Here is a 14,263-nt window from a genome sequence, read left to right on the forward strand (position 1 = left end):
CGTTTAAAACAAAGCAAGATGCAAACTCCAGCATCTACGATACCACACAAATATAACAACCTTGATCAAACGCTCCACTTCCCGTCCCTCGTGAGCACAGACCAATCAGACAACGCACACCTCCGTCTCCCGCCGCAGCAAACCGCGGCAAGCATCCCCCATCAAACCCAATCCATCCCATCCCACCTCTCCCTCCCCAACCCCCATTCCAACCACCCACCCACACTCTTTCACCCCACCATATTCCCCATCATACTATGTCTTCATCCAAGAAATCCTCCTCCTCATCCTCCCGCAAATCACGCTCCCACGACCCCATCTACGAATCTGGGTATAGCAGCAGCAGCAGCAGATCCTACGGCACGACGTATAGCAGCATGTCGCCTTTCTGGACGATTGGCACGCTGCTGGGGGCGAGCAGTGTGGCGCTGGGTGCGTTTGGGGCGCATGGGTTGAAGACGCGGATTAGGGATCCGGGGGCGTTGGCGAATTGGGGGACTGCGGCTCAGTATCAGGTATGTGTGTTGTTCTTGTCTTGCACGCATTTGGATGGGAGTCTCGAATGAGAGAGTACTTTTGAACTTGCGAGTAGCTCGTCGCTCTGTGTCACCGCAGTACCAGTGGATGAGGCGCCGTTCAGGCGCAACATTTGCCCCTCTTCGCATTGCACCTCGCGTCCCCTGTTATCATTGTGGATCATGGATCTATGCTAACAACAGACATGACAGCTCGTCCACTCCGTCGTCCTAACCATGACATCCGTTGTCGCGCCGCAAAACAAAATCGCCATGGCCCTTTTCACCGCCGGCATGACCATGTTCTCTGGAAGCATATACCTGCTTGTGCTGGATGCGAAGAAGTACAAGCAACTGGGGCCTGTCACGCCAATTGGCGGCGCTTGCCTTATCGCTGGTTGGTTGGCACTGGCCGCGAGGGGAAAGATGGTCAGACTACCTAGGAGCGCGTGATGGATGAAGGCAAAGGATTGATGGACCGGGAAATGGACAGTTGTACATACAGTCGAACACCGCCTGCAGGTCTGGCATATCACGAGATGCATGAGATACTTGGTTATGAGCATGATGAATGACAACAAATTGCTTCTGGCAAATTCTACAACGAGTCAAAATCTTTTGCCACAGGGCAACAGCTCTTCACAAAACACATCGTGAGATGAAAATAGCTACACCGGTCCTTACGCGCCACCGCGCCCACTCGCGGATGACTAGTTTCCGATCAAGATCTTTAGCTTCCATGACTCGAGACGAGCCGCACCCCACATCTACAAGCCTAGAACATCATCTTCAACGTCCATCCCAACCAGCTATGTGCTGGCGTCCCGCTCTGCTTTTCTTTGTCACATGTTTCGTATCCAAAATTGTAGTCTGGCACCGAAGAAGCGTTATGGCCCCCAAACATGTCCTGTTATGACACGCTCCGGCACTTCCCCCCACTTAGGCATGTAGCGTGTGCCGCAGGAAGCGGCTGCATTGCATAGCGGCTTTCTACCTTGTAAGAGAAGAGAACCCTGGAATTAGGGCAAAAGCAATGTCTTTCCATACGAAAGTATCGTTTCTTTCCTCACATTGTTGTACACCATGGTCGCAACGAGCATTGAGGCACCATCAACGTGGCTGCCATCAGCGCGCCATGTCCTGGGTCTCGCAAGCCTCTGGCTAGTGTTCAAAGTGCTAGAAGCCATCTACAACATCTCGCCGTTCCACCCGCTGAGTTCAATTCCTGGACCAAGACTGGCGGCTGCGACATACTGGCCGGAATTCTACCACGATGTCATCAAGTTTGGCTGTTATACGAAGGAGATCAGTAAAATGCATAGAGTTTATGGTGAGCTCATCACCAGCTATCTCAGACCAACTCCCAAGCTAATCAACGACATCTCAACCAGGTCCCATCGTACGAATCAACCCCAACGAAGTCCACTGCGACGACATCCGCTTCGCAGACGAAATATACGCAACTGGTACCCGAAAGCGCGACAAGCCAAAGCACCAGGTCAACGGTTCTTCGTAAGCCACTCATCCTACACATACATACTAGCCATGTCAATCCCCTAACCTTCCCAGTATCTCATTATCCGGCTTCGGCACCATCGACCACGACCTCCACCGACTCCGGCGCGTCCCCCTAGCAAAATTCTTCTCCAGAGCCATGATCACACGGCTCGAACCCGAAATCCACAGCCTAGTCCAACAGCTCTGCGACAAACTACTGCGGCAATCCGGCGACAACTCTCCCTTCGACATCGCCATGGCATACAGCTGCTTTACCTCCGACGCCATTTCCAGCTACAGTTTCGGCGAAAGCTTTGGATTCCTCGACCAGGAAGGGTGGTACCCGAATTTCCGAGAGCCCACAGCCGCAGTCCTACGACCCGTTTTTGTGTTCCGGTTTTTTCCTTGGACAAGTAAGAGTGCGGCGCTCGCGACGACTTTTATCGATTATTTGCCCAAGGATATTGCGTTGATGGTTAAGACTTTGCAGGTTGATCTGCCGAATAGAGTGCTCAAGGCGAAGGCGGATCTGGACGCGGGAATCACGTACGACCGACCGACGATCTTTGCTTCACTTTTGCAGTCCGATCTTGGTGCCGGGGATAAGGGCGTGGTGCGTCTAGTCCATGAGGCACAAGCTGTACTGGGTGCTGGCACAGAGACCACGAGCTGGGCTTTGGCCGTAATGACATACCATCTCCTAACCAACCCCCAAATCCTCGCTAAGCTTACCCAAGAGCTCGAAACCGTTATAGAAGACCCGCTAAACCTCCCTGGCTGGACTGTCCTGGAAACACTACCTTATCTCGGCGCTGTCATCCAAGAAGGACTGAGACTATCCTACGGCGTGTCTAGTCGTACAGCCCGTATTCCAACGGAGGAAACGCTGCTGTACCGTGGCGAGTGGAATAAGAAGCCTGTTGAATACGTTCTGCCCAAGGGCTATGCCATCGGCATGTCGTCGTACGTTACACATCACGATGAACGTGCTTTTCCTGATTCTTATGCTTTTGCGCCGGAGCGGTGGTTGGATGAGAAGAATCAGAGGAGGAAAGAGCCGGAGCGTAGTATACTTTCTTGGTCGAAGGGGAGTCGCTCTTGTTTGGGGAAGAAGTAAGTGGATTGTGTTTATCTTGATTTGGATGTGGATTACTAACGTTGATCTTATAGTCTGGCTTTGTGCGAGCTTAATCTGTGTCTCGCTGCAACGGTGCTGCGTGTGATACCGAAGATGCGATTGTTCGATACGACGGAAGAGGATGTGGCGTATGATCATGATATGTTTGTGCCGATGACGAAGGATCATAAAGGTGTAAGGGTTACAGTTGAGTAGTGTAATAAGAAGGCACTCTATAATCTAAATGATTTCAAACACTTGACGCACGCGGCAAAGATTCCTGTTCCTTATTCGTTATCAGATTCCGGATATCGCTTTTGATTCGTGGTATCTCATACTGAAAATGATCCTTTGCGCCATATATGCGTTCTCCTCTTCTTGTCTCCACACAAAACACGCGCTCTGGCACTCTCCAATACCCTCTACAGATACTCCTTCTTCCTTCCCGTCCTCGTGTACTGATTGAGATGCCACTCAACATCCCCCTCCTTATTATCCAGCGTCCCCGCCCTGATCTCAAACAACCTCATGCTCATCCTCGGCCCCACCTCTGCCAGCTCCACAGACTGGTATCCTGTCTTGACAAAAACATGGTGCCTGACCTCAATAGTATCCTCGATGTTCTTGAACGTAACCACGCGGTTTCCCACTTTGGCGGTGGCTTCGCGGGGCGGGAAGAGGTGTTTTAGGATTTGCACGCAGCGTTCTCCTAGTTTGGTGCTGAAGCCTTCGAAGATGAGGTGGGGGTAGGATTCGGAGACTGTGCCGCGCGAGGCGTTGGGGATGTCCGCGCGGAGGACTACGTTGCTGGGAATTGTGAGTAGATGCCAAGTAGAGGGGTGGGATCCTGCTTACTGTAACGAGAAGGAAGCGGTCGGGCCATGGGGGAAATGCGATACTGTCAAGGCGGTGGGTGTTCCTCTGTGCTCGTGAAGAAGTACGATGTCGCTCAAACCGCCTGACTTTGCGCTCTCGACGAGGTTTGGCAGGACCATGTTTCCGCGGTTCAATCGTATCGACGTGGGTAGCAGTAATCTGATTTCCTTGGCGAATGTCCCCAGTCTACTCGATGGATCTGTACCAGCATTAGCATGTCGCTCTGTCTCCCCAGCCGCCTTAGGTTTATGTACCTCTCGAAGTTGTGACCAATATCCTCGGGTCTACCACACCCGACAGCTGCGCATACTCGTCGTCTAGCCCTAGCTCTTCCTCTGCCGTTCTATCCGCTCTGCTCTCATCGTACTTGAAGTCTTGTCTTAGGTTCTGGTCGTTGGCGACATCCTTGGATAATGGCTTGCCGCTGGCGAGAGAAGCTTTCAGCGCTGCTCTTTTCGAAGCGAGTTCGGCGTCGCGGAGGGTAAGCGCGCGGCGGTAGAGGTAGTCTCGACGTTCTCGGGCTTGTTTGCGGATCATGTTGGCGGTGTGGTGTGTAGTGAGTGGATTATCTGAGGCGCATGTAGAAGTTGGAAAGTTCGCGACGGAGCGACGAAAAGAAAAGTGGGTCGCGCTGCTTATCGATAAGGCCACCAATGCGAATACCTCGGACTCCCGAATTCACTCAAAGACATCAATTATCATCATGCCGTAATTCGTTATTAGAGTGTACATTAAGCACCTCCAAAATATGGCTAAGCTATGTACAAGAACGTAAATTTCCACGCCTTCCCTCTCCCAGCCCAATCCACAATCCTCTCCACCTTCATAAACCTCATGCAGTACTAGAGATATTCTAGCCGAAAGAACGCTCATAGGCCCAATCTCCAAATCAAGCATCAACTTCAAATCTCACGCAATCATTCACCAGAAAGTCGGGGGTTGATCCGCTAAGACCACATTCACTACTGCAGGTGCGGTCAGCAAGCTGCGACATCAAGCCCGTTCCTGGACCACACGCACCCTCAGAAAATCCACATACTATTAACCATCGCATTTCATCCGCTTAAGCCCTGAAGCTCTGTTCTCTCCGCCTAGTCAGAGACTCAATCTCCGACTCCACATCCCAGCACTCGTAAAACGCAGCCCAGTCACCCACAAAGTCTCCGTCTACGGGGCCATAGTATTTGCCGATGGGATACCCAACGCCGCGTGTTGACTCGCTATAAAAATTGCAAGTGGTTCCGGGGTCTACGTGGTAGCTGACGGGTTGGATGTAGTAGCCGTCTGCTCTGTCCTGAGTGATGACGCGGACGTTGTTTTGGCCGGTGGTGTCGAGCATGTAGGTTTTTCCGTTGCAGTCGGTAACGTGGGCGACGGGGCTGAGGGGGGGTTGGTGAGTGATATTGAGGTTGAGCTGAGCTGGGGTTTGGTACTTACGGAAGGGCCTCAGCAGCGATAGCGATGGAAGAGGTGAGCACTGAGGCGAAGATGAATAGGGTGGAGAACATCGTGGGGAACTGCATGGTAGACGTGTGGTTCTCGTGTCTTCACTGCAGAAGAAGTATTGTGACTGTAAAGAGGCTTATAACATGCTGCGTCAGGAAGACGATTGCCGTTGTACTACAGCCACAGCGTTGCACAAAGTTCTCGACCGTGATAGCGCCTTCCCAACACGAGCCCGTTACCGTGGAACGCGAGATAAAGCAAACAACAAAAAAACAAAGAAAGCATCTTAGCGTGCTCTGGAAGCTACAACGCGGCCTCCAAGTAGCTAGGTCGCTGCATGGACTGTATGTATTCGGCAAGCTTGGAAAGTTCCCAACGCTACATACCCCAACATATATAGCATGCGCACGCTAGCTTTCAGCACTTCAGCCTTGAGTGAGGGGTCCAGGCGAGCAGCTGTAGTAGTTGGGCGCTTTCTTCCAACGACGCTCTTCCTTGGTGAGAAGTCCGCTGCAGCGCGAGAACTGGTCGATGGATTCGTCTCCGCCGTTGTTGCATGTACCCGAGTCGACAGCGCTAAAGAGGAGTCAGTAAGTACCCGCCTGCATCTTTTTCTCTCATCGCTGAATAACTCACTAGTACAAGTAACAATCGCAGTTGAAGGCCTTGAATCCGGTGATCTCCTTGTAGTCTTTGACGGGAATACAGCCACCCCATTCAAGACGCTGGTGTACTTTGTTTCCGATCCAGGTTTCGGCGCAGATATCTCCTTGTGTGTGACATTCGTCACGTGCGGCGAAGACGCTAGGGCTCGCTGGGGAGGATCGAGGGGCGGCAAGAGCGAGTGAAAGGAAGCCGAGTAGGCTCAGCAAGGAGTAGAAGTGATACATGTTGTCGGGGCTGTTGCGGGTGAGTTGTCAGGAGGTGTTGGTTGTGTTAGCAGGAGCAAGAGTCGATCCGCGACTTCTTATATCAACGTCCGGGAATGCGCCAAGCCGGTGCGTGAATCACTTGAGGAATGCGCGAACGTACGCGGTGAAGGCCCGGGCCGCGCCTCCCACGCCGTGGGTCCAAAATGTGCGGGGAACTACAAATTCGCTCTTGCGAAGAATTGATCAACGCTCGCGTATGTGCGTGTATATTGCCAGCTCATCAATCGACGCACCTGTGTGGCGTATCTGGGGGCCGATATACCTCTTCGGACGTCAGCTCCAACCACTTCAGACCCCACTCGTATCGGCGTCTTTGAGAATACCGTGCCGCAACGATGGATGTTCGCCGGCGCTTGGGGGCAGTGTGAATGGGTTCGCAGTCTGTCCTCTCGTCACACGTGCGGACGAGAACACGATGAAGGTGCCCGGCTATTGCATTACGAGTAGGTTGGAAGCGGCCAGGCTGATGTATTAGTCACGCGCACACGTGTATTCCGAGGCCATAACGTAAGAAATGTTTTATTTTGCTGAGTGAAACATGATTTGGCCTACCAACGCCGTAAACATACATTATCACTGAGAAGCCACCACCAATGCCAGCACTGCCATGCTGCTGCGACACCTAAAGATGTGACGAGGGCCATTGACTCTGGCCATGTCCGAGTTCGCTATGATGCAATTAACCCAAGGTCGCGCACTTGTACCACTTGGGATTGGGATCTTCGAAGCAGGGCTCTTCACCGGGTTCCCCAGTTGGTCCCTCATACATCGGTGGATCGGTCGCTCCTTTGCAGTCGTCCTCGGTCCTACGCGGTAGTTGTCAGCCACTGTTATGGTTATGCTCATACACGAGCTCAAACAGCATGTAGTTGCCAGCCATCGTTCCCGCCTCGCGCAGGCAAAGTGTCGAAGGTTATGTAGTCCTCAACAGTGACTGTAGTCTAGCTCACATGCAAGATGGAACGATACGTATCTCTCAAAGTGTGTTGTACTTACAAGTGGAATGAGCATTCACAGCCCCCAAACAAGCTGTAGGCATACGCGTCTTGGTATCCTGGGATCGTATCGTTGTAGTAGATCGCTGTACACTCGGCTTGGGCTGGAGGATATGCGGAGATACCAGCATAGGCGCTACTGTTCCGAATGGTGAGAACGTAACCGCAGTTGTATGGCTCGCCGTAGAGTTCTGGAGTAGTCGCTAAAGGAGCTGAAAGTGTAATGGGCAAGCTGGAGAGCAAGCTTGTGAGAATAGTGGCAAGATACATCTTGGCTTTTGGTGAATATTGCTTCGATGAAGAGAGTATATAGAATTGTTGTTGTCTTGAAGGCGGTTTGGTGGGTAGAGTAACAAAGGTTTGAGAGATAAATCTAAAGGCCCTTGAAGATAATATCTTTGATGTTTGCGTCGAATGTGCTTGCGTTTACTGATGCCTGGGGTGAGAGGATGTGAAGCAGGTCTAAATACCACATGTGAATCGCGATGAGCTCATCTCACCATCTTCGCCAGTGGTAACCGAGCTGTCAAAATGCAAGATCCCGTCATCAGCATGGCTTTGGTACTCCCTCCCTTGCCTATCATGGACGTTGAGCGTCGCACACATATACCGTTTCCATGTCACCTTCGCCATCTTGACGAATGCGCCCACGACGGTGCCCTATCAAGCACGGTAAACACGATCAGGAGCCATATGCGCAATATGTCGGTCAAGCCGAGTTGACGTGTTCGGAAGTAGGAGCAGCCTGACCGCCGAACCGCGCCTCTACGGTGCGACGTTGGAATGTATTCGAGACAGTAGTAGCAGTAGTATGGCGCAATATCTGTGTCGATAACATAGCTTTGGTGCGCTTGGCGCGGTTTGCTACTTCATCTCTGCGAAAGCGCGATCACCGATTGGATGTCGGCAGCGGTGAGTATAGCTAGAGGTGTTACTGCAACGGTATGACGAAAGAAAACGACGAGAAGTAGCGCTTGATGCAGTCGTACCAATCCTCTATACGGATGTATTACGAACAAGTTTAGCAGCATCAGGACGAATACAGCTGGAAACGAAAAGCGGTATGTTACAGTGTATGCCGTGTTCTAAATATCCAGGATATGGCGTTGAGAAGAGTGGACATGTGCCATCGCGCATGAACCATGAGCTCGTAGCCAGCAAGTAACATCCGGAAATAGTCCTGTATTTTAACAAATTCGTGGTAACTCACGCCGATCGATAACAAGAATGCAAGATAGTGCATACCTGTACGGCGGTACAGGCCACGAATGGCGAGCTTGCTTGTATCATGCTTCGGACGAAAACTTGATGTCGAGGAGATCGATTTGACGTGACGCGCGAATTTGACGGCATAGTAGAGGTGGTCAGGAGACGTGGAAGAAAGACGCATCAATGTTGGAAGACGACAAAGAGGGGCGGCCTTAGCGTCCACGTGACAGCGCGAGTTCTCGACGCGCCTGCATATCGACAATGAACCAACATTCTACATCCAAACCCAAACCCATATTGACCACCTCCCAAAATGAGCCGAGCAAGCATCGAGCAAGCCCTCACGGGCTTAATACCCACGTTGAGTGGCCCTCTGCCACCCGAACTTATAGAATTGGCGCTCTCCCTGCTCACGCGTTCGCGAAGCGTCGCGACATCCATGAAGCCAGACGAGGAGATCGCGCGACCATACGCATGTGCGCAATTAGCATGCGAGAGGTACAGAGAGCCCTTGACACAGTGGAACACGACATGCTGACATTCCAAGACTCAAGAAGCGTCTCAACCTCCCTACCATCGCATCACGACCGCCCTGCCCCCCACGGATATACAAGAAACTCTACAACTATCTCAGCAGCGCACTCCCCGAAAGCACAACCCCTCGCGAGCCAACAACACCGAGCAAACCAAAAGCCTCAGCCCCCGCATCAGCACGCAACACACCAAAAACGCCGTTGAGCGCGAGGAAAACACCGAGAACCGCACGGAGGCTCGACGACAACAATGGCGAAGCACCAGAATGGGTGATGCCTACGATACGCTCTCTGGCTAAAACGTTCGAATACACAAGTCTGATACCACACGTATACACAGGCGTAGAATCCATCTACCCTCTGCTATCCCGCATGTCCGCCGCCGCCGCCGAAACACCCAGCAAGCGACCGAAACGAACTACGACCACCACTTCGTCATTGGGAGAAGTCAGTGACACGCGCGTACTTAGTCTCATCGTCGTGGTGTTTCTCCTCGTCTACTCGCGCATGAAAGACATCGACGTCTCCATACAACAATACAACGAATGGCTCGCAAAAGCAGTGAAAGCCGTTCTAGTCCTCCCCGCTACAAAGGACGTCGAGGATGGAGAACTCCAAGCCAAGATAGAAGAGACGATGAAGATGGCGAAGGAAGAGGGGTGGCTGCAGATGCAGTGGTTCGATAGCGTGAAGCCGCAGGGCGATGGGGAGGAGATGGAAGGTGTAGAGATGGGCGACGCTGCTGCCGCGGCCAAGGCGAAGGGTATGGGGCTGAGATCTGGTGGGAGTGATTATATTGGGTTGGGGACGATGATGCAGGACGCTACTGACCATTTGGGGGAGCGCCAGCAGGAGGATTATATGAGGTGGAAGGAGGATATACTAGCGAGGGTGCGGGAAGTCGAGGGAGCTGCCTAGTGGCGGAATTCATGTATGCTACAACACGTTGCTAAATGTTGATAAGTATATATTTGCCAAGGCAATGTACACTTCAACCTCAAAAATATGTTGTACAATACGACACGAATTGGCGACTATCCAGGATGACAGTGTCATACAGCAAGAGATTGCAACAAGTGCTATTAGAGTCTAAGGGTATCCGCACTATGTTCCACGTACATGTCTATTGACACAAAGCCGACCATCCCCCTCTAGCTATGCTCACCCTTCCACACGCAACACCCAGCTCTAGGCCATCATCGTATGCACGCGAACCAAATCTGTCCCGTTATTCCTGACACTGATGATGTTGGAGTAGATTCGCTCAGTCTGCCTCTTAGCAACAGCGTCCTCTTCACCGGGCTTCGTCACAACGTCCGGTGGTACATCTTCCATGATGAAGAACATGTGCAGAGTATCGTTGGGACGTTTACTCTTATACGGTTTTATCGTATCGGTCACAACTACCACATTGGTGATGCGTTTAATCCCGAGTTCGGCCTTGTGTGTTGCAAGGATATATGCAGCAGTCGCGCCGATAGGGGAGCCTGGAGGTAGTCAGTATGGTTTTAATTTACAGCCGCGACCTGAAATCTAGGCCGGGAGGACGTTAAGAATATCTTGGACGTCAAAGACACTCTTCGAGGGGCAATGTATGCTGCAAAAAGTAATCAACTTACCAACTAGGGCCCGGAATTCATCAGTCCCAAGAGAGAAAACGTCACCCGGCCATACCGATAACTGTACTTTACCCACGTTCTTTAACGCCCGAGCAACCAGAAGAGTAGTATCCGTGTTGATGACTTGTTGAGCGCCGTAGACGCGGAAGTTCTTGACATCAGGGTTATCACGAACCCAATATCCCCAGAAGACGTCAGACGCGGACTGGAGTTCAGGAAGCTCTCCAGGGTTTGCTTGTCGACCCCATGCTCCCGGCATCGTAACAGCATGGCGTGGACTCTCGATGTTCTGAGCCATCATGCCTCCGCCGTGGTTGACAGCGAATTTATAGTATGCGCCTGTTGCCTGGACCGTATCAGCTACGTGCTTTGACAATTGAAGGAATGCCTGTTTCATAATAGTCCGTGACGACTTTGCGTGCTGTCAGTTTGGGAGTGACATACCGTATACTCCCTGCCCTCAACGTAATACTTCTGGTCTTTAACATCCTTCATTTCGCCATCTTCATCCTCCGAGTCTTGAGACCTTTCGTCGTAGTGTTGAAGATAGTAACAGTCATTGGCCCCCTCTTGAGGTTGACCAGATTCTTCATACATGGATCGTGGGTCAAGATTGAGGCCTTCAAACGCCTCTTTGAGCCCCAGCTTTGTGAACTCGCACTCCCAACCCTTGTCCATGTCTCCTTCGCGCCAGCCCCATAACTTGAGCTCAGCTCTGAGATCGCCGGTCCACCTGCTCGCTGCAGAAGGCGGTTGTCTAGTATCTTGGGAGAGCCATCCAGCGCCTCTATCAGTAGCCTCCATGAGACACATCAAGCGATTTCCCTTCTCCAGGTACTTGTCCCATAGAGCTTTGGTAGCATACGCGCCTTTATTGAAGTCATCGGGGCCTCGAGCGTCAAGGGTAGGGCTAAATTCGAGAGCATCGAAGTCAAGAGGACTGAATCGGGGAGGAACCTTTGAGGAGTCGACACCGAAGACTTTGGTAACAACAGGACTATCAACATGTCTACCGATCGCCGAGGCAGCGAGTGCGATAGTGCTGGCTACAGTGATTCGCAGCCTCATAACTAGAAATTACAAGGTGAGTGGTGGGGGGTTATCAAAGACTGGGCAGTGAGGGGTAGACAAGGTAAGAGTGTATGTCGCTCGGTATACGCTAACCGCACCCATCAGTCAAGTGAGTGAATGGATCATGAGCAGGTGAGAGAACAGATCGCTTTGCTGACGCAAGACTGTGAAACCAGGTCACATAATGGTCAGATATAACACGTTGCGATCATCATGTTCTAAAACAGATACATCACAACAAAATCCTCCGGAACTACACCCACGAACCTAATGTCTCCGCCACGCCTCACTCCTTATACAACTCCGCCGTCCTCACCCTCCCCTCCTCCAGCACCGCTTTCACCATCCCAGCATCCCTCGGAATAAGTCTGACCCCAAAATCCCGCGGAATAGCCACCAGCGCACTCTTAATAGCATTGTAATCCACATAATCCGTATTCGGCGGATTCGTCACACTCGCCTCAATCTTGTACAGACTGAGCAAACGAAACAGCGCAGCGTAGATGAGTTTGCTTGCTATCAGAGCGCCGGGACAGGATCGAGAACCGGCGCCGAAGGAGAGGTGAGGGGGGTTCGCGTGGGGAGTCGGGGTGTGGAGGGAAGATGGGGAGGTGGGAGGAGTGAGCCAGCGTTCGGGGTTGAAGGTTGCGGCGGTGGGACCGAAGTAGTCTGTGTCTGCGGGTTGTCAGTATTTTGTGGAAGGAGTATGAGATGATTGCCGTGGAAGGAAGCCCTACCGTGATTTCCAGCTTGAGCGTTGATCAACACCATCGTCCCCCTCGGTATAACCGCATCGCCCCACCTCACCTCGTTCATCGTCTTACGCGGTAGACTCATGTTACTGACTGTATAGTACCTCCCCGCCTCCTTCACAATCGCGTTCAGATAGGGCACAGTTTCCTTCTCAAAGTCTGTTGCCCACGCTTGCTTCAGCGCCGCATCGTCCGGGTACATCTTGCGTATCTCGGCATACGCACGCTCTTGGTAGATCTGGCCTTCGGGTGTAGACAAAGAACCAATGCAGGATACCAATGTACCGGGTATCGTTTCAAAGCCACCGGAGACAAGGGAAAGACAGATGGAGCTCACTTCGACACCTGTAAGGCGGGTTTCTTCGTCTTTAAGGATGGCGGCGCTTATACATGGTTTCTCGGTGCCGTTCTTGATCATCTCGCGGACCTTGTCTAGAAGCTCGTTGAGGTACTTGTCTCGTCGCTCGCGTAGTTCTTTCGAGCGCCGGTTCTTTTCGTTGTTGGGGAGGTATCGCAGGATAGGGACATAATCTTGGTAGTTCTCTGAGGCGGAGCGTAGAAGCGAGATAGCTGAGCCAACTTCAAGGATCTCGCGGAGAAGATCGTCGTATACTGCGTCCATGCGGATGCCATAGCATAATGTGAGGGTTGTGTTGAGGGCGTAGCGCTGGATGTACGGTCGGATGCTGACTTCGACCTCCCCACTCTTGCTGTCGCGACAGAGATCTCGGGCTATGCAGTAGGATTCCAGGTCGAACATGTCATAATAATTCTTCATCATGCCCTTGCTCAAGGTAGTCGATGCGGCCTTGCGCTTGTTTCGACAGCTTTCGTCCCACGGCGAGCTTCCGATGGTAAAGCCCTGTGTTGATGAAATCAAGCCATGGAAAGTATACAGTTTCGGGCGATCAATCAGACCCTGCGAGTTCGAGACCAGGATCTTCTTGCAATCTTCGAAGGAATTGACGATTACAGCGCGCGTATTGCCAAGTCGAATCTGGAAAACCGAGTTGCCATACTGCCGCCACCACTTCTCGCACACTGTCGCATGGTCGTCGCCGAGCTGAGTGAGGTGACCTGTAATCGGAAGAGCACCTGGGATCTCTGGTATACCGCGTATGTATGGGATGTCCGTGCGACTCAGTACCTAAGTAGTTGTCAACATCGCTGATCATAGCCGGCTTCCAATGGAACAAATACCTTATACGCTACAAACACAACAGCTGCAACAACTGAAACCAATACTATATGACCAGAAGGCATATACCTAGCATGAGGTACGATATCCGGCAGATGCTCCATATTAGAACCTGGTGCTACGAATCCTTGAAATCAACAGCAAGTGAAGAACTTGTTAGCAAAGCAACGAAACAGTTACTTATAGATGCCATCGTCCAGGTGTGCGAGGGCACTACCGGCATCCAATGCTTTCATGCATGCTCGCGAGGGGTGCATTCGGAACCGTTCCGAAGATAACGGGCTGCTTATCAGTACAGCTCCCACCTTTGAGTTCATTGAAGACCGCGCAACGCGCCGAAATCGCCTCTTAGCCAATGCAGGAGAAGCCATTATGAGCTCGATATCTCTTTGGCGTACACTTGCCGGATAAAGCTGGTGGATCGATGCAACCGTAGGAGAACTGACTAGCACCCTCGCCTAAGGTGTCCTGAGGGTATATGCTATGAGTTCCAGCTCGAACGG

The 14,263-nt window shown here is 51.9% G+C and overlaps 6 protein-coding genes across 6 annotated transcripts; 3 read left to right on the top strand and 3 right to left on the bottom strand.

Annotated features, from left to right (window-relative positions):
* Positions 1 to 377: 377 nt before the first annotated feature.
* J4E87_004939 (uncharacterized protein) lies at positions 378 to 968 on the top strand (the record flags this gene model as incomplete). Its single annotated transcript, XM_049376556.1, has 2 exons — positions 378 to 515; positions 729 to 968. The coding sequence occupies 2 exons, from the start codon at positions 378 to 380 to the stop codon at positions 966 to 968; spliced, it is 378 nt and encodes a 125-aa protein (XP_049233412.1).
* Positions 969 to 1,598: 630 nt separating this feature from the next.
* Positions 1,599 to 3,129, top strand: J4E87_004940 (uncharacterized protein; the record flags this gene model as incomplete). Its single annotated transcript, XM_049376557.1, has 3 exons — positions 1,599 to 1,845; positions 1,907 to 2,027; positions 2,085 to 3,129. 3 exons carry the CDS (start codon positions 1,599 to 1,601, stop codon positions 3,127 to 3,129), a joined length of 1,413 nt encoding a protein of 470 aa, XP_049233413.1.
* A 422-nt stretch (positions 3,130 to 3,551) lies between these two features.
* On the bottom strand, positions 3,552 to 4,542 carry J4E87_004941 (uncharacterized protein; the record flags this gene model as incomplete). Its single annotated transcript, XM_049376558.1, has 3 exons — positions 3,552 to 3,936; positions 3,985 to 4,204; positions 4,260 to 4,542. 3 exons carry the CDS (start codon positions 4,540 to 4,542, stop codon positions 3,552 to 3,554), a joined length of 888 nt encoding a protein of 295 aa, XP_049233414.1.
* Positions 4,543 to 5,068: 526 nt separating this feature from the next.
* On the bottom strand, positions 5,069 to 5,528 carry J4E87_004942 (uncharacterized protein; the record flags this gene model as incomplete). The annotated part of the gene is made up of 2 exons (XM_049376559.1): positions 5,069 to 5,384; positions 5,443 to 5,528. The coding sequence occupies 2 exons, from the start codon at positions 5,526 to 5,528 to the stop codon at positions 5,069 to 5,071; spliced, it is 402 nt and encodes a 133-aa protein (XP_049233415.1).
* A 3,372-nt stretch (positions 5,529 to 8,900) lies between these two features.
* J4E87_004943 (uncharacterized protein) lies at positions 8,901 to 10,038 on the top strand (the record flags this gene model as incomplete). Its single annotated transcript, XM_049376560.1, has 2 exons — positions 8,901 to 9,085; positions 9,135 to 10,038. 2 exons carry the CDS (start codon positions 8,901 to 8,903, stop codon positions 10,036 to 10,038), a joined length of 1,089 nt encoding a protein of 362 aa, XP_049233416.1.
* A 2,058-nt stretch (positions 10,039 to 12,096) lies between these two features.
* On the bottom strand, positions 12,097 to 13,864 carry J4E87_004944 (uncharacterized protein; the record flags this gene model as incomplete). Its single annotated transcript, XM_049376561.1, has 3 exons — positions 12,097 to 12,485; positions 12,548 to 13,709; positions 13,844 to 13,864. The coding sequence occupies 3 exons, from the start codon at positions 13,862 to 13,864 to the stop codon at positions 12,097 to 12,099; spliced, it is 1,572 nt and encodes a 523-aa protein (XP_049233417.1).
* Between the last annotated feature and the right edge of the window lie 399 nt (positions 13,865 to 14,263).

This window comes from Alternaria ethzedia (assembly GCF_023757985.1).
Source record: "Alternaria ethzedia strain BMP 0044 chromosome Unknown scaffold_10, whole genome shotgun sequence".
Classification (NCBI taxonomy): domain Eukaryota; kingdom Fungi; phylum Ascomycota; class Dothideomycetes; order Pleosporales; family Pleosporaceae; genus Alternaria; species Alternaria ethzedia.